At 37.1% G+C, this 26,120-nt stretch overlaps 1 protein-coding gene across 2 annotated transcripts; it reads left to right on the top strand.

The window, feature by feature from the left end:
• Nucleotides 1–910: 910 nt before the first annotated feature.
• On the top strand, nt 911–26,120 carry LOC106177404 (gamma-aminobutyric acid type B receptor subunit 2). Of its 2 annotated transcripts, XM_087001742.1 has the most exons (21): nt 911–2,061; nt 10,366–10,509; nt 10,733–10,915; nt 11,132–11,233; nt 13,966–14,031; nt 15,526–15,726; nt 16,084–16,305; nt 16,517–16,577; nt 18,153–18,236; nt 18,743–18,893; nt 19,156–19,288; nt 19,893–20,000; nt 20,197–20,319; nt 20,727–20,831; nt 21,207–21,431; nt 21,701–21,853; nt 22,249–22,450; nt 23,130–23,241; nt 23,885–23,971; nt 24,416–24,553; nt 24,968–26,120. In XM_087001742.1, exons 1-20 carry the CDS (start codon nt 1,813–1,815, stop codon nt 24,537–24,539), a joined length of 2,835 nt encoding a protein of 944 aa, XP_086857868.1. In that variant the 5' UTR covers nt 911–1,812; the 3' UTR covers nt 24,540–24,553; nt 24,968–26,120. The 2 variants fall into 2 exon arrangements, with proteins under 2 accessions (XP_086857868.1, XP_086857869.1); XM_087001743.1 differs by lacking the exon at nt 23,885–23,971 and having other exon boundaries at nt 24,968–26,119.

Consider the following 26,120-nt stretch of genomic DNA (forward strand, 5'->3'; position numbering starts at 1 on the left):
GTAAAATCAAGTACACGGAGACCAGCTAATATATTGGCGACAAAGAAAAAGTATGGCTAAATTTTTGTAATCCTTTTTTGTTAAATTCAATAAACCATTACAGTTAGAAGAAACACGACTATTAGGGATATGCAGAAGCAAAGGTTTAAAGATTCTGATCCAAGCATACCCTCTCCCGCCACGCGCGCGCGTGCACACACACACCATGAACATTGGAACATCATCGTGACGCAATCCACCTCATGAGGTTCAGTAAACTAGCCGCAGACCGAGAAGATATTGAATATTGTGACAATAATGCAAGCTGTTATACAATTTTATTGATAAAACGTTAGTCAAATTTGCTGCATTTACTCAACCAATACTCTGTACTGATACTCTGCTTAATTTGTTCTCTTAATTTCTGCGCTTTGGGCTGTCTTAGATAAGATGTCTAATAATCTGTGTCCGCCCCGTTTGCACTATATTAACGCTCGAAAGCGGAGTTCTTTCCGCCTTCTTAAACGAACTCTGTTGGAATTTCCATTTTAGAAAGTTTCATTCGCTTTGACCTGACCGAAAATAGTTCTAAATATTCAATTTGCGTCTCTGCCGCCTAAAAAATGCAAATAGATTAAACAATTAGCACTTGACTAATCATATCCCTATCGCCAAGAAATGGGATTAATTTGCGGAGTACTGTTTCCATTAAGTGTCTAATCTATTGAAAAAGTCATGTAATCTTAAGACGTTAACTTTGTTAAGTTGGTTTGTCTTCTTTTTTTCGATTTTATTGCTGTTAACTCGAGTTGTGAATATTCCGTATGACTAATCTTTAAGTGGAGTGCGTATTTGCATTCCACTTAACAGAAGCGCGCTACATTGTATAGTTTTTCGTAAATACATACGAGAGACTCCCGGTAACCGCACAGAGTGAAAGTAATTACGCGGGGTGGACGGGTTAATCTCCTCTCGGTCCTCATTGGTTTGGAAAAATTACCTAACATTTCGAGACGAAGGCCGAAATCATTGTGAAAATAGTCATGTCTTAATGAAGATCGACATGCAAGTACGGCGCTGAGCGAGGTTACTTTTTATTTTCTACCTGTAGGTTGCCGGAACACGAGATGACCTGCCCACGGGCGTTCCTTACTCGCTATCTGTTATAAGTACCTTACGAACATAAATAAACAAGCGTGGTGGATGGGATGTGGGGATTTGTATAGCTAGTAGCGAGGGCAAAAGCGTGATCTCAATGGCAGCTAAAGGACATATGCGGCAGCCCCTGGTATGGATTGAGATTTAAAACAGAGACAGCCACGTTCATAAATTTATTTGATCCCGGTTGTCAATACGATAAGTATATACCGTCTACTTATTGGATCTTCTTTTAGAACCTGAAAAAAAAACGATAAACAGCATTTTGGTTTAACGCTAATGGAGACAGCTGTCGCGAAACAAAAAGAAGAAAAGGTTTTATTTATTTCTGTGATTCCTGCAGGCGCTTCAGCAACACGCCGGTTTCGTTTTCAGGGAGGCCACGGATACTTGGAAAGCAGTTTCAGACCGTTGCGGTCATCATGACTGTTCTAAACTAATTTAAACAAAAGCAAATAGACACATCTGTTGCAGCAACTGCTACGGAAAGAATGTGCACGTTTCAACCCCAGTTGCTACTGGGAGAGATCATCCTCCAATCTTTCCCGTAGATAACTGTGTACGAAGATGGATGAAGGGATTCTAGGAGACGGCAAGATAGATCGCTCATTGCTTAGATTAAGCCGGTTCGGTGAAGTAATAACACAGCTGGTCATTTGAGAAAAACTCGGCTTGATGGGTGGTCACGGCATTCCTTCGTTTCTCTGGCTCGCACTATCTCTCTATCTACGGTACGTTGAGTCGACAGAGGACAACAGGACGGCGCTCTACATCGCTGGGTTGTTCCCTTACAACTATCAAGGTGAAGAGGGTAAGATTGGGCGTGGGGTGCTGCCTGCCGTGTACCTGGCCCTGGGGCACATCAATGCCAGGCCGGAACTCATGCCGGGGCACCGCCTGGAGCTGCATTGGCACGATTCACAGGTAAGAAAACGTGCGGTTTGTCAGTATGAGGGAGGATAGAGGGAAGAAGGGAAGAAAAAACGGAGGGTTCACTCAGTGAATCTCTTCGATAAACTGAGTTGAATCAACCTTAATTTTGATTTTTCATTCAAAAGAGAATACTATATTTAATAATAGTGAATTGACTCTAATACTCGTATCGAGCACTGAGATATGGGGGGGGGGGGGGGAAGGGGAGGGGGAAGGGGGCTACGCTGGTTAGACACACACATTGTTTGCAAGTTAATGGTGAGGACTATTCACGCGGTTTCGCTATCAGTTCTGTTGGTTGATCCTTTCGAACATGTTGTCTATTCCAATAAAGCATAATAACCGCAAAGAATAAAACAGCCATCATCAGTAATAAAGAATGATACTTGATGGAAGCAGGTTTCTTATGGATACTTTCCTATGTTACATAATTTTTACCATATATAAATAAATATAGTTTTATTATTCTCAACACCGCGGACCCTTACATCAATACAAAGCAGTTGTCAAAAAGTGCTTCCTAGGCTAGAACGGCCCAGGCAAATAATTGGTGAAATGATTCACCAGAGTACTCTAATGCAATTTAGTAAAAGGCAGTCCTTACGTTGAAATTAAGCAGCTTATGGATGTGGAAGATGTATCGAATCGTACAAAACTGTCATAGGACCGCGTTCCCCCTTCATAAGGCTTATGAACTCTGTTCGATATGATGCATTCGTAACAAACGCAGCTAAAAAGATTCAGGGGTTGTTTTTGTCATAAGCATTGATCATGGAAGGAAGACTTCTCATTAATTTCCCAGCGTTTCATAACCCTCAGGCTGCATCTTTGTATGCACTCTACTCCGCTATCATTAACACCTCTGACGGCGCTTTGTTTCAATTTCCTTCATAAAATAATATTCCATTTCGTTTCTATTTGTCCGACTGAATTATCTGTATTGGATCCCATATAAACAATATACAACCATCTGTGCTTCAAAACTCAACTCTTGCGTATGCACATGCCTTATCTTTAAAATCATATTTAAGAAATAAGCCAGGATAAAGAATAAATATCGTTATTGTACCAGTCCATGAATATTGCATGCTGCTGAGGTAGAGACGACTAATACGATTACTGTTGCAGAGTGATTATTAGTTACATTCTGACTGCATCCCGACTTTAGCTTTCTCGTGAATTGTCTCCATCTAGGTTTATTCACCGTGATGTATGGGAACACTGCTTAAAAGCACGTTTAAAAATTCAGTAGTTTAAAAGAGACCATTATGAAGCAGAATTATTACCGACCTGTTAGACTGTTGATTAGTTTACAAAAAAAAAAAAACTGGTGTGATGTCTCGCATGTGGAGGAAAGTTGAATGCCCTTTTTAGAAGCAGAATAATATTGTAATTCCGATTTGTGTGCTTTGTTTTGTAACACTTGTAGCCTGCAAAATATTGCCGTTTGTCTCAAAATATGTCAGGTTACCATCAGAAAATTATCTACCGTCGCTGCCTTTTACTCTGAGCTTTGAGATTGGTCTATGACTGCATTTTGTGTATTATTTTTGAAATCTAAAATATCTCTCTTGTGCACAGCCCTACTATACATGGCGAACCAAACCCGTCTCCAATACACTATTTCTCAAACTACGAAACACGTTCTTACACGCTGTTACATATACTATGACACCACTGTTGGCATCTAATGCTGACCAGTTTCAGCGAATTGAACCCGACCTACCGGCTTAGCAGGGAATAATGCAGTCGTTGTTTAAATATTTACACACTCGATGGACAGACACGAATATTGACAGAGCGTAATTACTAAATAAAAATCAGTTCTATTTGTTGATCAACACCGGATATTAAACTGATTTTGTTTCCCATGCGATATTTATCAAAACTTGGCAACACTGAAAATATATACGCAGACGCACGCAATCCAGTGAAAGAGTACGGGAGGCAGTCACCTTTGTTAATCGAATAATATTACCGTATATTCATACTTCTAAGAAAAATAACTTAGCAAAAGATATTGTGAAATGATTGCGAAATCCCCTCGGCAATCGATGTATTCAAGTGTGAACTTTGACACGCAATGGGTTGTGTAATTACAATTTGGTGACAAACACCTAGAATCTCATAATGTCTTCGTGTCGTTAAGGTTCACAGTGTCTGTCACATCAGGTTTCCAGTAAGCGAAGCATAGCCCTTATCATGTGTGACACATCTCCCGTGAACACGTATACGATATCGTACGTATATGCACAAAGACACATTAGCTGGCGCGGGAGCACACACAAACACACGCACGCACACCTAAAATCATGTTAAATGAGCCAATCTTTCATCAGAAAAGATCTTTGCATCGAACCCTTGCCGGATAAAGATGGCTTTTACCATACGCGTATCTGTGGCTATCTGTGCAGCAGCTTCCAAAATAGCAACAAGTCTATAACCTTAATGTTATATGTGGAATTGTGCAGCCCAATTTGCTTTTATTTTCATTTTTACAAGTCTGTACATAATGGATTGTGTCCATCTTTCTAATCTTCTACTCAAACCATAAATATGTGCAATGCATGATGCCATTTCTTATTATCACATTGGCTCTAACACTCAATGTTCTTTAGGAACGTTTCAGAAAAATCAGGGATTCGGAGCCGCGCACCAAGGATCAAACTTCAGGATATTTAATTAACCTTTTCTATCTCTATCACCAGGCAATGCATTTCTCTTAACTAGTGTTAATTAATAAGGTTAAGTGCGTATTCGATTCCTAATAGATTTATCTTTACGAGTCGAAGGCACAGGGTGCGTTAATTGAATATTTCTTTATTCATTCGTCTATTTGATTAAATATTTTTTACCAAAGTAAGAGGAGTTTTATCAAAGCAGATTTAATCTTGATAAGATTTAAGATTTCCACTAACTGAGTTGTTAAAAAGAAGGAAAAAGCTATAAAATTTGAGATCACCCGTGCCGCCACCCATAGTGGTCACAGATGGCCATGATCTTCAGTGAAGCCAGCACAAATTTCAAAAAAAATCTTGACAACTTTTAAGGCCTGGCTTAATTACTTTAGGTATGTTGACATTGGGTATTACAAAAAAGTACGCGATCAAAATCTGCATTATTATATGAAGTATTTCGTGCCAAAAACTCGCTCACTGTACCTTTAAAATAGTGATGAATCTTGAGTTAAATTCTCAACAGTATTGCATTCTAGACTTTGAATGGTAAAGGACTTCGGTGCTTTGCAAGATACAATGAGAATGAAGGCATCATGGTTATCTTACTTGATCGTTCCTGACGCTAGGGATATAGCCTGTTAAAGTACGACCTTCAGAAACAGTGCATGCAAACACAGCATTAGAATACGCTGTCAGATCCGAACAGGCCCGTATGAATAGATATTGACTGATGGATCCAGACCGATGGAAATAAAAAAGCTAAAACTGAATTAGAAATGACCGAATGGACAGCGATGTCCATGGACAGAGCTAACTCAGTTAGAAGATCAAATGTCATTTAGGAATCCGATAAAGATTTCCATTATTTTGCTCAAATGATCTGTCACAAAAAATAACATTCAAATAGATGTACCATTAATGACGTGCCTGCGCTTCTCGCTGCACTTGTCAAGTTGATATATGGACCTTGGACAAGGCACTCATTTTTGTAATGAAATATACACATTGATAATGGCTAAATCAAGGGGGACCAAAGAACGTTTACCTCCGGGAGAAACAGTATTTTCTTTACCGTACATCCAATTAATGATGGTGAACCCGGACTAAGCTTATCACATTTTTTAATTGGCAATTTACTGAGAAATCTGTGCAGAGTTCTGGAGAGCGGTCGAGTCTTGTGGATTGAAGATGAATATGAAGTAAGCGGGTTTCGGATTATGATAACCACCGCAATCCAATCGTTGAATGGTGATTGCTTATCATCATTCATATTAACTGGTCGTGCCGTGGAAATAATTTCAGAGATATTTTCATAACTTCTACAAATTACGATTTTATGTAATAATAGAGGTTCCAATCCCCCGGGGAATTTCCATAGAATTAACAGCTATGTGTAAGTGCTGTATTAGACTCCCCAAACACCACAGTCCCAATGATGAAACAGAACCATATGCTATAACGCAATTACAGTGTATGCCGTAATAATGTAGCCTATGTGATTTACACGTTAACGTTAGCAGTTGCTGCACATTGCAATCTCTGCATATTCGAAACCATTATGGCAATCAAAAGGACGTCTAATTTTTTTCCATTTGCGAGGTAGCCCTTCCAAATACAAAACTTTGACTATGTGCTAAACTAATAGGCCCATGTCTCCATTATGTCTGAATGGATCTTATGTAGATGATGAAACCGATTAGTATTTTGCTTGGAATTAAGCAGAGCATCGCAAACAGCTATTTTAACTGGTGCATTATTATCATGTATGATTAAAGTAGTTTGTAAATGCAGGAACCGCACACACTAAGGGAGTTCTAAGTCATACAGCATGTCTAACCGCCGTGTATAATGTTAAATCGTACAACTGTTTCTGGTTCGTTGGCTCTTTTGCCCTCTCAATTGTTGAGAATATCAATACACTATATTATGTAATTCATCCAAAATTTGAAATAGATTTGTACTTGACGTCTGAGATTATCCGTTTAGATCCCAGAGAATACAACAAAATTCAGAGGTTGCCAGTTCCGTTCCTTGAATCACATTCCCATTCCCCGTTTTATTTTGATTGATTCTCTCAAATAATGACCATATCAAAATAATGATCGAATACGGGGGAAGCTATGAAGTTATTAACAATAAAGCAGATATGATAATTCTCATTTAATTGACCATTATGTCTAGGTTTATTAGATGGACTTTTATGCCTGTAGGCATAGACGCAGCTTACCTCTGCCAATTTTCAGCAAGTTTCAATGACACCGGCCTTGACAGCCATGCCTTTTTGTCCTGTCATGTATGTTATGTTACACTGCTGATTAGTTTAAAAACTGGTGTGATGTCTTGCATGTAGTGGAAAGATGAATGGCCTTATTTAGCAGCAGTAAGATGGCATTCAATCCTTGAAAACATACAGTAATTTACGGTGGGTGCAGCTGCAAACAAGAAATATAAATGCAAAAGGCTTCTTATACCAAAACTGACAGCAGAGCTTAAATCGATTCAATCCGACACGTTATTGTTACCAACGACTTGTTCCAATTAATTCACTTAACTTGGACTGGACCGAGGGTTGTGAAATATTCATACGCCACGATGTGTCACATACATATATTCACAAGGGAAATGAAATTTTCAACACTCCCAGAACGACAATGGCTCCATGGGTGTGTTTTATCTCCACAAGTCTTTTTGATGAATATCTATAGAAATAAAGATATTAACAAATTCTGCAAATCTCTATCAAGTAATTATGATTTTCGATGTCGTGATGCTACCAAGAGCACTTGTACACAGCAATTGATTATTACACTGACCACATTGAATATTCCAATAATGAGTTCTTTATCTTTAACTAGCTCATGCTTGGACATGCGTTTCAAACCGCGTCATTTAGAAAGAAAACTCATATCTTCAGGTTTTAATACCGTAAACATCCCTTTTTGCGTTATATTTTAACTTGTTTATACTAATCCACCTTCTGTTTATTTCAAACTTCGATTATTTATTTACTTTTTACTTGTTGGTATAATTTGTGTTAGACTGAACTCGTGTTATGTTAAATATTCTAACCAGTTTTTCAAAATTATATTAATATACATGTTGTAATAATCGCCTTTTCATCTCTAGTACGCACATCCTGGCCAGAAATTTACTAAACGCCTTCTACTTGTGTTAAATACATGTTATATGGCGGTTTCCTGGACATTACCTGTTTAACGACGCGCTTGCAGACAAAGGTGCCTTTAGGCTTTCACCTTGTAAATATAATGTACGAAAAGATTTGTATAATTATGAGCTGTTCCGTATTCTACTTGATTTTGGAAGACCCTTGTTGATCTTGAGTTCGAGCACCAGTAACATTATTGTTACGTGTCGAGATCTTCTAACGTTATCATGTCAAGAACGTTATTTGTCTGGCGGCAAAATAATGATGATTTGTACGACGAGTTATACATATACATGTACATTGTTGTCAGCAGGATCTTCTTTAGATGAAACATTGATGATAGCCGTGTGTTGTTTTCAATTTTCTATTTGGAAAAGTGCTTGTTTCTTTAGTTGGCATTAAAATCTGTTATGCGTGGACACATACATGTCTCTATTGATAATGCTTTACGTACTGTAACCGACTCTCAATCACGTCTTATTGTCATTTGTTTGGTAATAAAACACTGGTGATTTTCTCATGTCTTAATTAGAATGCAATTTGTTGCATTCTAGTCGGAAATCATTTGATGTAGTGATTGGCAATGAAAAATTGACGTACATCTCTGAAGTCGATTAAAGGAATCCCAGTGTATGCAAAATGACACATAATTTGTAGTCAAGAGATTTTTGTTTCCTAGTGTCTAACTGAACCGTAAAATAGGACATTCAGAAATGTTTCGTTTTGGTCATGAATATGATTTCCATCTTGTATGCAATTATTTTGTTGCTGACTGCTGTAAAGCAGAGATAATATGTTTTTGCCTCCCAGCGGGCTTCATTTCTCTTTATTACATTACCGTTTTGTTTTCAATCCACGACAGAAACCAATTATCCTAAAACAATGGAATATTACCACAATTTAATGTAAATGAGAATCGGAAGCAAAGGAACAATTAATCAGATGATTTTCAATTACTCGTTTCACTCACTCAATTTTCCCTTTCGTGATCATCCTAATAGAGCAAGCCAGTCTTCGGAACTTTTAATTACCGAACAGACACTACAGCATGCCTTAAAGGTTTCGAAAAATGATAATCCGGGATAATGGGATAAATGATATATGCAGGTGAAGGGAAGATTTAGATTTATAACACCAAATTGACAAAAATGAAAGATGGAAAGAAGAAAAGGTGGGTGATCTTTTGGTCGATTGTGCATGGGTTGCCTTGTTGGTTGACTGCTTGGTTGGATTGATGTCTGGATCGATGACAAATGAATGAAATGCATCCTGTACCCATAGATTGAGGCAATCTGTTATCTTTTCCTTATGCAATTGGAATTCGACTCCAAGCACTGGATAAAGAAGTCAACTAGACCAATCTAGTCTGTTACAATGGAGTTAGAATGCATAACACATGCCAGCCAACACATAGTAGTCAGAACAAATTAATCTTGACGGAGAAATAATAGAAATGCACACGGGAAGTATATTTCTTATACGGCGTTCCAAATTATGTAAATAGAACAATGATCGGAGGTCAATGATCTAAGCATTTTACCTGAACAGGAATCGTACAAACACGCTGAACATTTTTGTCTGCCACAAAACCATCAAAGTCCATGTATTAATGTACGTCGTTTTAACTTAAAATTTGTTCTCACTAAATGTTCATTTTGTGGAACTGCTGGATCGCTGTGATCATGTTGCGAGTTGAGAGACTAAACTCCCTGTAATTTTCTCTCAGCTCAGTGTGCCCGTCTGCAAAAGAGAGCTTGCTGCCTACTTTGAAGAGTTGAGTCAGGGTATTGTTTTATTGATGATACAAAGAATAAGACGGCACGCGTTTTTTTTATCCTGATGGCGGTCTGTATAACTCAAATATATATATCATATCAGTGGTCTTGATTGAGTTCAAACCATAGAATGACCTGTAGTGTTGCGCCCATTAAAGATCCACTATCATAACATACAAGTTGAGGTTGAGAATTAATTAAATCGATGCCCATGAAAAATAATGATGAAATCACCGTCTTGCACACAGTGTTTTGAAGAGCTTGTGTGCAAAACGCGTATTCCCTTGCCTTGCACTTTGGTAGAACTAATTATCTAAATCTGATTCATCTAAAAAGGTATAGACTGATGATGGTACTTGTTTTTCTTTGATTTTCTCACAAATCTGAGGACGTAAATGAACATTTACAGCCATATCATCGTTGTGTATGGTGATGATGCGTCATAACAAAATATGGATTACGAGTGAGATAATGCTCTGTCACCCGAGCGATATAGCCACGGTCACGTAACATCTCTAGATATGTATTGTCAAATGTGATGTGGAAATATAGTGGCCTGTTTGCAAAGAATAAAGCCATAGACCCTATATGTAGAGAAAAACAAACAGATTTTGTCAAGCGCTTACCAGTGACATTTTAATGTATTGAATATTCTTTATGTTTTTTATGTGAGCAGTGTGACATGGCTATTGGGACCAAATTCTTCTTTGACATGTTGAACAATGAGACCTTGACCCCTATGGTGATCTTGTTCGGCGACGCCTGTTCACAGGTGACGGCACCCCTGGCCGAAACAGCCAAATTTTGGAAAATGTTGCAGGTTGGTCAAGCACTTGTTATTTGTGAAAACATTAGGGTCTCTTATCCAACTGTTTATTTTCAACGCTATACGTTTTCAGACCATTCCACATTCAAGAATTCCTTGCATATCGTTCAATCAGTGCTAATTCTCATCAGTGCGACGCTGCAAAGTTCCTCAGCATAATGTATATTTTTTCCGACGACAGATTTCAGAGCTGAAATTATTCATTTTTTTTTACTAGATCTCATATGCTGATACGAATCCGGTCCTCTCCGACAACGCCGCCTATCCAAACTTTTTCCGGACAATTCCCAGTGACACCGATTTTAACTCTGCCCGAATTCAACTGCTGAGGAAATTTAGGTGGAAAAAAGTGGCAACACTGTTTCAGGAGGCATCCGGAGGGACGTCAAGATACTCATACGTAAGCTTATTACATGTATATAAGTATGCTTGCATAAAAGGCTGGTAAAAGGGTTTTGCCGTGTTACCTTGGCATTAGACGAATTCACCAACTAATCAACAAGATAAAATCGTTTAAATGTAGGCAATTGTACCATGAAAGAAAGCACAATGTATAAAACTAAGCCTATAAATTGTCGTAAGTTTAATATATAATTTCTTTCGTTGCTTTTCTCAGGCACACAACCATCTTATCAGAGGTTTAGATAGCGCAGATGTTCAAATCGTCAAATCGGAAAGCTTCAGTACCGACCCCACTGTGGCGGTGAGAAGTCTTAAGGTACTGGTCAATGTATGAGCATATCTATTTATTTACTGCCAAAGATCAAAGAAACTGAAACTGTTTGCAGCCTTGATAATGGGAAAATGCTGGGTTGAAATTGGCACTGGTGTTTCAAATAGCAGCAAAAATAACGAAGCAAATTATGGGGCGAAGTTAATACAAAAAAATATTAATACGAAATTGTTGAAAACCTATGTACTTCAAAGGGCCCTTATCTTATATGTATCGCCAAGCTATTGAGTTATAGCAAATGCAACCGAGAGTGGAAGTGAAAGGCGTTTGGGGGTCTCAAGGTAAAGGGTAACATTTTCCTCCAGGTGCAAAGTGGTGATAATCGTGGTCTCGGAACTTTCCATTACTGCATAGTGTCCGCGTCATCTTATCTAATCATTGTATCAAAGTGCGTTTTCAAGACATTATTTTTCATAATCTTGTTTTGAACGAATCGCATTAGGCTATCAGCCTCCTGATCAGAAATTTGGATTTTTAAAAATATGCATCAAATGTTCAACCTTTTGAACATGGAATATTTATGCTCTAAGTAGGCATGATCAATGACAGATATTCATTTTGATACAAAAACTCCCTGCCTTGTGATAATCTTGAATCATATTTGGACTCTTTTGTGTTATTTGGTTATTTGTTTTCTTTACGTTATCAAAGTTCTGAGCTCATGCAGTTTTACAAAAACCACCGCACAACAGGCGTATCGGATTGTACCAAAATGTTTAAAGTTTGACCGAATCAAGCACACCTGCGTATTGCCTAATGATAGTGGAAACAAAACTACTTGCAGAGATCAAAGAGCACAATTACATTGAGACCGTTTGCGCCCCACATGTGAACTCCTAGGGCTTATCTTGCACTGGTGTTTCAAAAAGCATCAAAAATAACGAAGCAAATTAAGGGGCGAAGGTGAGAAAAACCCCATGGCAAGAAACGGGCTCAGTGTTGAAAACCTATTTGTGTTTCAAAGGGCTCTAGTTTTTAAACGCCCATACCCCTGCCTCTTAGTAGACAGATGTACCAAATTTCGAGACAGGGCAATGATTATCACTGATGATTACTCTACGATTATATCTAAAGGTATCTGAAAATGAAGCTACTGATTAAATTTATCTCTTAGTCAAAATATCGAATTTTGCTATTTTCACCTATTAACCGAGCGATTTTAGTGTCTAGTGATTGCCGGTATTTTAAATGTCGTCAAATTGGGCAACCGAGCTCACGTTTCAACCATTCTCTCTGACACTTCAATATCGGTCCAGGCAGTCAGGAGTAAAACAAGCCAATACCTTAAAACATATGTTATAAAGATGCCTTACCGCGGCGCATCTGCATCTGAAGGGACCCCTGGTAGCATATACTATTTTTGCTACTGTGATGTCCGTTATTGGATTTAGTGGGATGAAATAAGTACATGGTCTCAGTAAACAACTACACATGTTGAGTAATGAGTGTTTGGCGTTCAATTTGTTGCAAATAATATTTTAGGGTTGCTACTTGTGTTATTACCTTTTGGGTGATGTAATATGTAATCTGAAAAAGCTGGTGCTACCTTGAGTTATCTTCATGCAAAAGCTTACTTAGTCCTGCTGAGACACGTTGGTCACTTGGGATTGTTATCTTTAAGGTGAGCGCCATATATACCTCATCGTTTATATACTTACTTAATCTCATCCTATTAGCAATCGGTCTTTATTGGTGGTTTGTTTTAGATAAAAACGTTGCTGTGTCAGGAATCACTAATTATTCTAAAGTTGAAGGGATAATAACTGTTCGTGTTTCACAGTAAAAACATTGTAAACAACAATAAAAATATAATTAATTCCATTGTACCACCAAAACAGCGATTATTGCAATTATTCTGGAACCAGTGCTTGGCATCAGACCACGTGGACCTTCATGGGTGGCTATACCCCCGCAATAATCTCTTTTCAGAAAAAAACATGGAATAACTCTGAATGTTGGGATGGATTCATTAACCATTGGTAAATCTGGGAAAATCGTCGTGTACCCCAGGAAAAGTCGTTTTGTGCCCAAAACGAAGAGTTGTTATCTCTTTAAGAAGAAGAAGTACAGAGTAGAAGATTATTTAGGATGAGATTGGTTCAAATGATTGCATTTTTTCTTAGCACTAGCATTACCTGTTTAGCTAAGATAGCTTTACAGTCGGCGTTCTTTCTGATATACATGTACATTATATATCTGCTTTCACTGACATTACTGTATCTTTGAATTAAAGGGAGAATTAGTACTGCATGCCTGGTTCAGTAATTTTTATCAGTGAAAAAGCTTTCAATTGATACACTTGGAAGTATATGAACCTGGGGGAGTAAGTGTTTGACTGGAAACCTGAAACCTCTACAATTCATTCATTAATTGTTTATATGAAACTTGACAGTTTGATCAATGTAATCTCCTCCTTTGACCAGTATCTAGAAATAGAAACTAGAGCTTACGATTTACTTTCTGATCTTTGCTTCGTGGTAACCAAAAAAGTGTGGAACAAGGCGTGCAGGAAACACGAATTGTTGTAGGATAACATTGAATTTCATTTCAGTATTGTGCATTATTAATTCTTCCTACTGACTAGCTTATGCCTATGACCCACTAAACAAGGGTCTTAGCATATGCCTTTTACTCCCACTGGGACAGAAGTAAATAAGTGGTCTTTGTTAAATTTAAACAGTTATTAGACTACTGTAGTGTGTTGTTTCCTTCCACAGGACAGCGGCGCCAGAATTTTCCTAGGTAATTTCGCCGAAGTCATGGCTCGGAAGGTTTTTTGTGCGGTAAGTTTACGGTACAAACACTTTATATCTAAATTACAAATATATTAATTCTTCCGAATAGAATAGAATAGAATCAGACGCAGCCGTGGATCTCCATCTCTTATTCCCCTTGGGTCAGTGCAATAGCTTCAATCACCCCTTAACTGCTTTCTCCATGACGACGCGACTGAGGAACAAAAAGGTTTAGAACTGAGAGTTTTAAGGGCTGCTTCAGGCACTCGCTCTGATAGGCGGCTCTATGACTGTATTATCATCCTAACTTAACACAAAGTATCCTTCACGCTCACACCGCATCATTGTTTTTTTTTTTTTTTTTTTTTTTTTTTTCTAAAAGTACGAGAGATACCCCCAGGGACTTATGAGTGATATCACAGGAACTTAGTGATACCGCAAGAACTTGTTAGTGATACCACAGGGACTTGTAGGAAAAAAACTAACGAAGGCACAATCTGCTTCTAAAATATGACAGATTTTCGACATCTCTACATCATTCTACATTCATCATTTCTAGGCATTTAGCTACATGATCCAAGATAACATTCTATTACTTGCTTGTATCCATTATACGGTATTAAATGTGCAGTACATGTATTTCATTGGCGGTTCCTTTAAAACAAAAAAGCTTCGACCTTCATATTATGTATTGGACCAGATTCTGGAGAATATGGAAGTGGGTATGTTGTCGCGTGTAACTTAAAATGTCAGACAGCGTTTTTGGCCGATTGGATTCGACAGTCAATCATTTCGCAAATCAGAAATATTGTAAATAGCTACTTGCTGTCAAGTCAAGTAACCAGCTTGCTTTTTCTCCACCGCTGCGCAACTGTGCGCTAACGCCCTGTAAAACTGAGCCAATTCGATTGCAACGTGTAGTGTAGCTTGAGTTACGAGTTGCACATTATCCGCTTGGCCGAGTGTAGGAGTGCAAAAACGATCGTCGTATTTTATGTTTACTGCCAGTGAATGACCTGTAGCAACAATTCGATCAATCCTTTCGATGCCTTTCCTCGGCACACGTCTCCATGTGCCGTTTGGTAGCTACTTCAGTAAGGCTGACAATTGACTGTTCTTAGAAATCAACAATCCTAAAATCCTATTGTATCATGACTTGCTAAAACGGTAAAACATCATTCTTAGATTTCTTCTGAAGACGGATTTGAATACATCACGAGCTATAAAAGAGCATCGTCTTTAATCTATGGATTATATAGCACAAGTGTTAGTTTTTGCTACAAATTCGTACTGGTTATCTAACTAGAATCTACGACATAAAGTATATATTGCAGTTTTTCAACGTCTCCTGTGTAAAGATGGCCAATAGTACATGTGAGATTTAACGTTTCGACCCTTCACCAAAATATATTTATTGTCATTCAACATTGAATTTCGTATATTTCATTGAATGCTGTAAAAGTCTTAAAAACACCATTCTTGATAGAGGTAACTAAATATATATATTATTAAATATTATTATTATTATTATTATTTGGCTAGGCCTACAAAGAGGGCTTGTACGGGCCCAAATACGTCTGGATAGTGCTGGCAGGGTTTACATCCAGATGGTGGATGGATCCCCCCGAGGACACAGAGGACATCGACTGTTCGCCAGAGGAGCTTCAGGAGGCCTTTACCTATGCCTTCGGTACAGACATTCCAGAGCTGACAAGCGGCCAAGGCGATACTGTGGCTGGATTGGTCAGTGTGTACATGTAGCTTCATTAATAAGATCTAACTTCATTAAGAGTGTATTATGAACTGAAAATTACAGTCGTATGTGATTTTCATTACTGTAATCGATAAAAATAACGAACTGGATGGGTGAATTTTTAGATCCAATATATTATTAGATAACCATTTTAGGTTAATAATACCTGTTTTTAAAGGCTTGTTATCATTCTTGCCATTTATTACCTTGTCTGAGTAAAATTTGAAGAAAATAATTTGAAGGAACTTACTTGAAGGAATAAGTTGCTTCTGAATTTAACAATTTGTGTTTTTTTTAAAAAAACTGAACCCTTTACCTTACACAGGTCAACGTTATTTTCATTGTAGAAACCAGAGGAGTATTTAACCGAATACAACAAGGCCCGCAATACGACCTACGCTCGCTTTCATGGTTACGCATATGACGGTGTTTGGGCCATTGCTCTTGCAGTACAAAAGCTGTTGCGGGTGTACAAAGGCAGTCTTCCTCTACCGAAAGATAACCCAACCCCTTTTATGTCAGAGTTGTTCGAACTCATGATGAACACCACGTCGTTTAAGGGTGTAACGGTACAGTGAAATACCCCCAGCCCCGGGTAGAATTGATGAAATAGAAAACAACGATTTGAATAACTAAATCAGTTTGTTTTTTAATTGTGGAATTGCATTACATGTTACAGCTCTCTGGCAATTTCACCACTTTGCCATTTATCTTGATTTGGACTGATATAGTAACTTTCAAGGACTCACTGCTATTCATACAATTTTCTTAACTTTTCAGGGGATGGTCCAATTTAGGCAAGGAGAGAGACTTGGAGAAATCCGAATTGAACAATACCAAGGTGGGACGAAATTGGAATAGACAAGTAAATGATTATCGATTAACATGCCTGGATAAAAGGCGACCTGATAGCATCGCTTTGGTTTATGTATTATGTAAACTTATAGATAAAACACATGTGCTTAGCTTCAATCCTGTTTTCGCCTGCAGGTTATTTTATAATCTATAAAGCGTCTGGTGCTGCATTATAATTAGTACACGCAACAGAAATTTGTCTTGGCCTTGCACTATATTCTCATACAACTAACGGTTATTGGCATAACTTGAAAAAGAAGTAAATGACTGAGTTACATGATCTTCTCAGGGGAAAACATGTCTAAATCATTTGAAGTCAAAATATTCCTTCGGTGTAAATTATATGTCATCGTTTGTCGTAAATGACCCTCGCTCGCTTTATTAATGACAGTGTTCAATGCAAATGGAACTAGAAAGGGACGTGATTCACTTTTAAGATATGTAAATATATGAAAAACGTGTTGCTGTAATCATAAAATAGACAGTATGGGTTAGATATGCTCCACAGAGCAAGGTGTTAGCTTATTACGTTTCGATAACTAAATTCAACCTGACTTGTTTTAATTCCTGATTTTTATGGATCTGTTCAATCAAGAATCATTTTCACCTCCCTGAAAAAGCATTTATCAGACGTATATGTACCCTTACGAACTCTCTTTGTAGGCCTTACAAAATAATGATATAAATAGTAATTTCTATCGAGAAAGGTCTTTTAAGATTTTAAGAACTCTGTATTCTGCTGTGTGAGGAGACAACATGGGCACCATCCCTCATTTTTTTCGTGCATTTTTCTTGTCTTTGTTATGACACAGTGTTTAAGGTCGAAGCCACGACCTCCCGAAGCAAGTCTATATCAGTGAAGAAGTTTACATTTTTCTTATATTTAGAAAGACGCTGTGACACATTTGGGACGTAGAAGCCCGTGCACATGTAACATATAAGTATTCACTTTAAAAATAATATTGTGCAAGCTTTATTGTGTGCGATAGCTTGGGACCCTATAAAGTGGCGAAATCAAATTATGTACTATATGATGAGAGGTCCGTCCATTAGTACGATTCTGTCGATTTCATCTACGTTGTATCCCACTGGGCGGGAGTCTGAGAATTATGCCTGTCGATCATTACCATCGATTTCTCTTTGGAACGTCAAATTTTGCTGTATTATGTACGTGTGTTGGATTGTGAGGAACACGCTTGTTTCTATGATTGGTGGTTTTGAATACTGTTTTTATACAATTTTTCAGGGTTACTAGTAACAGCGCAAGCCACTCTTTACCCATGAATAAAGTATAATTTGATTAAATGGCAGCACTGTTGTAAGACAACCTTGAAAGGTTGAATTTATTTAGTTTCGTCACTTTATTGGCATGTTTCATAGACACATGAGTTAAAAGAGAAATAATGATTTCTTGATAAAATTCACCAAATTGTTCATAACTGTTCTCCCCTTTTTAAAAGCATTCTATTATTTATTTATTAATTTATTACTTTATTTATTTATTACTTTATTTATTTATTTATTTTGGCAAGATAATAACGAGTATTTATTTTAATCTCAGGTGGAGAAGATATGATCAACGTCGGTTATTTCAACATGTCGTCGGATCGGCTCATTTTCCGCCCAGACACCATAGCCTGGTCAGGTAAGGTGCTCGTGATATTCTTACCGCACAAACACAGTTATTAGACACAGTAATTGGTATTCGTCTCTTGGCTATAGGTTGCGCGTAGGCTTCAGTAAACCTTTTTGTCGAACATGCAAAGTGATGCCCTTTATTTACAGCTGCTAATGATGTGACATTTAAGATAAAAACTGATGTGCAAGTGTTAACATGCAATGCTAACTCTTAGGCCTTAAATTGATTGGCGTTGAAAAAGCTAATCGCGTTTCCATTATGTAGCTTCTAGAAATTCTTTTGCCAATAGTTTGGGAAATGAACTTATAGGGTGATAGGTTGTCAGCCCATTCCCTGATGTCTGTAAGCAGACGGAATATTTGCTGGTAAAAGTAGTATCTGTTTATTTCCCAAGCTATTGACAAAAGAACTCGATGAAAATTTGCAGATGAAACACATCATATGTCTACTAGATATACAAATATTGGTAAGTTGGTAACATAACCTTCCCGTTATTTGTTCTCTTTCTACAGGAAGCGGTCCGCCAAGAGATAGCAGTAAACAGATATATGAGACACAGAGCGTAGATATCAGAATCTATATTGTGTTAGAGGTGCTAGCTTCATTAGGACAGATCATGGCCATTGCGTTCTTAGTCATAAACGTCAAATACCGACACCATAGGTAATATATAAAAATGGTCCAATACGATTATAAGGCAGACACAGAGACAGGACTTTTGTCGTGACTTTTGTCATAAAAATTGCGTGGGAATTTGTTTGAAATATTTTCATATTCACGGTGCTAATGCGTGGTGAAAACGAGATTAAGCTTATTTTTCCATATTTATATATATATTACAGCGACTTAGATACTGCATTCTAATTCATATCGTATTAGCCATCATATTTTTAATTGCCTGTATAATTTAATGGATATTTTTCAGATACATTAAAATGTCCAGTCCGAATATGAACAACGTAATCGTGATAGGTTGTATATTGACGTATTCTGCCGTGCCCATGCTGGGATTGGACGGTAGTTTAACGTCGCCAGAACGCTTGCCATATATATGCGTGGTAAGAGATGCTTTTATGTATGTATGTATAAATGTAGGTAAGAGCATGTGAAAAGGCCTGCATTGCTTGATCTTGTCTGTGTTGAAGATAAACTTTAATTTTGGTAGGCCTTGCAATTTGCTAAAAAAGCATCATCACAACAGATCCGTTATGAATTTTCTAAACAGAAAAGTTTATATATTAGAGGAACCCACACACCTTACTTTAGTATGAAGACCAAGTTAGAACGGGAGTGTCTTGCAATCAGTGCCACTATACCTTTTGTACATGTATTAAAACTTCGGTAAATTCAGATCCTTATATCATGCACTCTGAATCCGTCTGTAGGATTGGAGAAAATTTAGATCATAAATAAAACGTGATTGGTTAATACTAAACTGTCTTATGCTTTTCATCTCAAAGAGCAGTTATCTTGTCTCAAACCAGTTACTGTCCCGTCTACAATGGTTTTGATACTCAACCAACCACAAGCCGTTGCAGTGAAGGCAGTTTTGTTTTGACCTAACAGGACTTAGAAAGATGAGGTCCTGGTAAAGCCCCACATTTTTAATATGGTCAGGGACTTAATACAAATCTATTATGCATGATATTAATCTCATTTTAGGGTCGCTGCTGGAGTTTATCCATCGGATTCACGCTCTCATTTGGTGCTTTATTTAGCAAGACATGGCGCGTACATGCCATATTTACCAACGTGAAGTTAAACAGAAAGGTTAGTCTAAACTTGGAAGATTCGTTATATTTTAAGTGGAACTAAATTTATTCGTAATGACACAATATTACATAACCAACTCTTTTTCTTTTCAAAAAATGAAACAATAAGCGTTAAAGGTATCGATTTGTTTTGGGGTTTTCTTGTCATCTTTATGAACTTTTTTCCTGGTATGTTTCGTTGTTTTGTTCTCCAGGTAATTAAGGACTACAAACTGATTCTTATTGTATTGGGACTGCTTGTGTTTGATCTGATCATCCTCATTACATGGCAGATAGTCGACCCTATGCAGAAACGGACCAAACACCTACCGGCCGTGGTAAGAAAACCACCAGCTATCTCTTACACTGTGTACCATTAATAACACACATTTGTTTCCCAGTATAGCTTAAAACATATCTTGTGTTTTCAGATCTGAAATTAATCATGTGTTAGACTTTCCCCTACACATTGTTAAAGCACACAGTTGTTTGGTGCAATAATATCCTACACTATTACAATGTATATATGTATGCGGTACTTGGACATTTTATAAAAACTTTCTTAAGGATGTGTTTGACAAAGGCCCATGCAGTTTTCGTCAAATAAAGTTTTTTGTTTAAAATAAATTAAGAACAACATAGAATTAATAAAATATGAAAATAACCTGGCATATTCCGTTTTAAATATTTAAGTGGAAGAAAGGCAAAGTTTATTTGAACAGAATTGGATCTTTCGTGATTTCAGGAGCGTGGTATAGACATGGAAATTATACCACAGGTGGATTATTGTTTCAGCACGCACATGACAATTTGGCTTTCCATTCTTTATGCGTACAAGGGCGTTTTATTGGTGAGTTTGCATATTTCATTTATATCACATTTATTGAATGCCTTCATATTCCATTCAAACGAGTTAAGGCAACAACCAATTAGGCAAACTTATCGAAAGGCACTAATGATGATGACATGTAAAAATAATGTTCAATAACTTTGGAAACATACCAAAAACTCTTCAAATTGCGTTATCCTGTAATATAATGTGTCCTGAATATATATAGATATAATATTCACTTGCAATACCTTTTGTCATACATGTTTGGCATGTATTTAAAAAGTAGACTCAATGATACAAAGTAGTGTGTCAGTTTATCTTGCAAACACTGCATACGTTCTAGAACTGGGTACCCAACGTGTAATCTTTTTAAATACGTTCCTGTCTGTCCAGATATTTGGCTGTTTTCTTGCCTGGGAGACCCGTCACGTCAGCATTCCTGCACTGAACGACTCCAAGTATATCGGTATGAGCGTATACAACGTGGTAGTGCTGTGCGTGTGTGGTGTAGCCATATCCTTCGTAGTCAGAGACAACCAGGACGCTAGTTTCCTGATTACTGGATTGTCTATCATATTATGTACCACTATAACACAGTGCTTGGTGTTTGTTCCAAAGGTACGTTGATATTTATTGATACTCTTTTTATTTTAAGTTTTAGCCGGAAAACTTTCGATATATCATGAATTCAAAGAATTGTGATGAAATTCATATTATGCTCTAGCATTTTCCTACAAAAGTGACACTCATACGATGAAGGGTGTCTGCGTGTAATCCGAATTTTTTCGGGACTCCCGATAGTAAAATATCAAACAATATAGAATCACAAATAATGCACCTGCCAAAAATATTCTCGCACGAGTTAATAGTTAGCTTTTTTCTTTTAGATAATTGAACTAAAGAAGAATCCCAAAGGCACTGGGAAGAAAATCCGTGCCACCCTGAGTAAACAAAAGCATGTAGATCATCACACAGACCTTAAAAACAAGATTGATAAGTTGGCAGACGAGAACAGATGGTGCAGAGAAGTAGTACTTGCCGTAAGACATCTCTCTTATTACTATCACTAATATTGACATTATATATTCTAGTCGTTCACATTTTAGAATTACTTTTTTATAACTTAAATGAAAAGTGACTTTCTTGGGTGGTTGCCCTATCTAAAAGGATGTTATTTTGACTTGGCCACCTTCCCCCTATATCTTCTCCCAGCTAAACTTTTTGTGGTAGGGATACAGATTCGATTTTTTACAGAATGAAACGTGCTTTTAGAATAAGCTATCCTCAAAGAGAAGAAGAAAGTAAACAAGAAAATACACTTTTTAATTTAATTTTAATTCTTAAATAATTTTTTTTAAATTTTAAAGTACTAAGATGCAATAGCCTACATGTATGCCACACGACATCACCGACAACCATAAACATCCGATTTCAGAAAGATGAGGTGATTCAACAACTTTTGGATAAAATAGCCGAGTATGACAGGCTGATCATGTCAGGCATCCCAAGTGATGATATCTTCCCGCCTTACGAATCATCAAATTGCAACCAAATAGAGGACTTTCCTTCAACCCACCAGGTGGATCCACCGTATGAGAATGGACGGCAAAACTCTGAGCAAAGGAAGTCAAAACTAGGTACACATGCACTTACATGCCTCACACACATGGCCTCAGATCGTATATATGGATATCACATAATTCGTGTATTCTTAATGGGATGACAACTCTTCATTTTGCCGGGAAAAGTGCCATAAAACGGATTTTCCTGCGGTAAACGACAATTTTCCCATACTTTCCGATGGTTAATAAATCCGTTCCGACAAAGTTAGTCGATAGTTTTTTATTTTTAAGTGTGTTTTTTGTAATAATCTCTAAAGAGGGTGGCCATCTATGAAGGACTTCTTGGTCCGATGGCAAGCACAGATTCCAGAATAATTGCGATAACCGCCGTTTAGGTGGTAAACTGAATATATTATATTTATGATATTTCTATGTTTCTTGTGTACAATTATTTATTGTGGAATTTTGAATCCCACATGAAAAGTTGTTATCCCTTTAACAGAACAATACTCATCTGTGACAGAGAACCATAACATTTTATGTTTTCTCTATTTGTGATACTTTAACGTTTATCGATCCTACCTATATGAGAATATTTTCTAATAAAGATCTGTTTTGTTTTGTCATTTTTGTGAGGATGACACGTTCACGGGTTTGTTTTGTAAATATGATGTAAGTTCATCGGTCATTTATGTTCAGTATAATAGGCAGGATCAGAAATGTATGTCTTATTATTACAATGCTAACATTGCAGCATTCAACAGGTCATTTTCCGAGACGTCTACTTGTGACAGCATGGCACCACTTATACACAGTTCGCCAGCTCGCCATGTGAAGTGGCAGGAAGAACACCGAGGGAATAAAAGGTAAATCATTGGTCAGGTCTGAAAAATAGAGAGCATGCACATACACTGTGACCACTCAATTTATAAGAAGCTTCTGCATTGTAATTTAAGGAGCATCTTTAAATATGTTGAAATTGTCTCCTCAGGTTAGCTGCAAAATGATTTCTACTTTGTCTCTTTCAGTAGTCACGTAACTTCCAACTTCCATCTACTTGTTTTCACAGTCTTGTATTGTTAACTTTATCTTATCTTACCATGCAGACACGTTTCACTTACTTCTTGCAACAAACTTTAATCCAAAATGGTTAAAACGTCTTTTTAAATACGGGCATATCTTCATGTGGCGGGTAGCCATTTAACAAATTTAGTGACTGTAAGATACGGATAACATTGCGTTATCATGTCATCGGACGTTTAACATTGGAATTAACGTGTACACACATAAGATTGTCCATCATCTTTTGTAACACTTACTATATAAGAATGTTTGCATTTGGTGCCATCCTAGGCCGAAACTTCCTGTGCCCCGCTTTAAGACAATTGCATGTTATTTAACAGCTTGATTGTTGTTGTTGTGTGCTGTGATGCATAAGACATAGGCCTACTACACCATCTTTAGTTGATGTGCATTTTTTCATTTAAGTGTGATTTCTATTATTTATAGCAAAGGTCGCATTCCTAACGGCAAGTTAACCAAGGAGAAGCGAAGGCCACTTTTATTTAAAAACAGGCATGCTGAATTTAAAAATGAGTAAGCAATCGTACTTTGGGGGAAAACAGATTTCTCGCATACCTGCATTGCATAGTACTTTACGCACGGCACAACTATAATTAACTGATACAATGTTGTCTACACTAACATATTCTAGTTGAAAATTGTTTGTGGGACTCGTCCAACTCACAACTTATAATTACCCATTTGACTAACGGTAATTTTTTCCTTTTTTTCTCAGTAAAGACTAACATTGAACCAAACTAGTTTTTTTAAATTTTCAACTAACCTTGATATTTCACTATTCTTTGAGATGTTACTTTCTCGTGTCTTTATACCTTTAACTAACCATTCTATTGTATTTTCTTTACAAAATGTATTTCCAGTTTTGAATTAACTAACTATCGTTGCACTTTACAAAATTTTTGTTGGTTTGTGTTTTTTTTTTTTTTCATATTTTCAATTTTCTCACCTATTTTCCAGCCTAGACCCTATTGTAGCATCTCCACCCACTAATCCCAAGTTTTCGCGACTGGAGGAGATGGACTTTTTGAAAGAGACGGATATTATATCCTCCGACCAGGGATCATCAGATGATGAAAGCTGAGATTTCCAAACAAGGTAATTTCTGAACAAAATTTGAATTATTTATATGTTGATATTATAATGCTTGTATTCAATATTTGATTTTAAAAGCTTAATCAATTATGTCATACAGTATCTTTGGATACAATACATTCAGTTTTACACAGTTCACACATCTTATTTTAGAGGATATCGAAATATCGTAATGTCCTGTACTTCATAGCGAACATTATGACACCATCGCCATTGTCGCACATAAACTCCTCAGTTTGTTGACCAAAGAAAATGGCCGGGGATTGTATTACATGTACATGTAGTAGAATTATGACATGTATGAACAGTCCACTCGTGCATTTAGGAATTAATTTAGATTGCAGTCTAAAAAATAACCCTAATGTTTCATTTTTTACATTCATTTACAAACTTAATCACGTTCGATTTGATTTCCAGATGTAGGCCTACACATGGACATTTTGACTTCACCAGTTCTAAAAAATATATAATTCTGCAACATCTACGAGATCAGGGAGCGTATTGGTCAGTACAGTCGGAAGACATCTCTTGCCAAGCTGGCATACTGGATAACAATTCATTCGTAGACCTTGAGTACTGGAGTATCCATAAAACATTTGCTATGGTTACTTATATTTAAATATTAATGAGACAATTTTGATCTGCCTTACGGCCTAAGAAGAAAGCAGGCCTGCAACTCACGATGTAGAATCGAAGGTTGAAGAGGTGCTCGTACCTACAATGTAACTCCCGGTGAACATCTGTTGAGATGCGCTGGTTGACAGAAGACAAAACCAGTGTTACCATGCACAAGCGATTTATAAAAAATATGATCATACATGTGTATTATCAATCATACGCATAAGAGCCGGGGAGGGCACGGGGTCTTAGCCCCCCCCCCCTCCCACATTTTTGTATCCGCCTCAGTCATACGCACAAGAAGTATTCGAATTAACCTTTACTAGTGCCGCAGATAAATTAACATCTCTTTGCTCCAACGTAGACAAATGTGCCATGTATTATCCAGAGACATATATCTGTGAATATCTAGCGAAAAATCAATCTGTAGCCTTGGTAGAGGATATGTACATGTACGAAGTGGGTAGTTTATCTTCTTGTTTGTACATTCTCTAGTGTCACAGACAAAATGAAATTCGGTCAAGCATCCAAGTGTTTGTGCTGCATTTTACTGTATATTCACGTGACGTTATCCATTTTCATGAAAAAATTTGCTTCATACGTGTCTGATATAAACAAGTTAACTATTTTTAAAGTGTTAATGTTAGTTGATGGAAGACATTATGCAGTGTTCTGTTGATTTCGTTTTAGGAATTACTTGGTAATTTAGAAATTACTACTAGGAGTACAAGTATCTATGAGAACTATAGTTTTGTAGTTGTACTATTATAAAAATAAAACAAAGCCTTGGGTAACATGCGTGGACATCACAATAAACTGAGATCTATTTATGTTTTATTTTCGTATGGAGCACATATGGTTTCATATGTATATGATATTGGAATATTATTAAAGGTGACCATTTAGACAAATGCGATTGGCGTTTGATGCTCGTCTTCGATTTTTAAGAATC

The sequence above is a fragment of the Lingula anatina genome, chromosome 1 (assembly GCF_051362555.1).
Source record: "Lingula anatina isolate TDL-2025a chromosome 1, LinAna3.0, whole genome shotgun sequence".
In the NCBI taxonomy this organism is placed as follows: domain Eukaryota; kingdom Metazoa; phylum Brachiopoda; class Lingulata; order Lingulida; family Lingulidae; genus Lingula; species Lingula anatina.

Bases quoted from the DNA above. Each gene is read 5' to 3' on its own strand.
- LOC106177404 (XM_087001742.1), top strand. From the start codon at position 1,813: ATGGGTGGTCACGGCATTCCTTCGTTTCTCTGGCTCGCACTATCTCTC. The intron at 2,062-10,365 runs GTAAGAAAACGT...TTATGTGAGCAG, and splicing joins TGCATTGGCACGATTCACAG to TGTGACATGGCTATTGGGAC. The intron at 16,306-16,516 runs GTACAGTGAAAT...TTAACTTTTCAG, and splicing joins CGTCGTTTAAGGGTGTAACG to GGGATGGTCCAATTTAGGCA.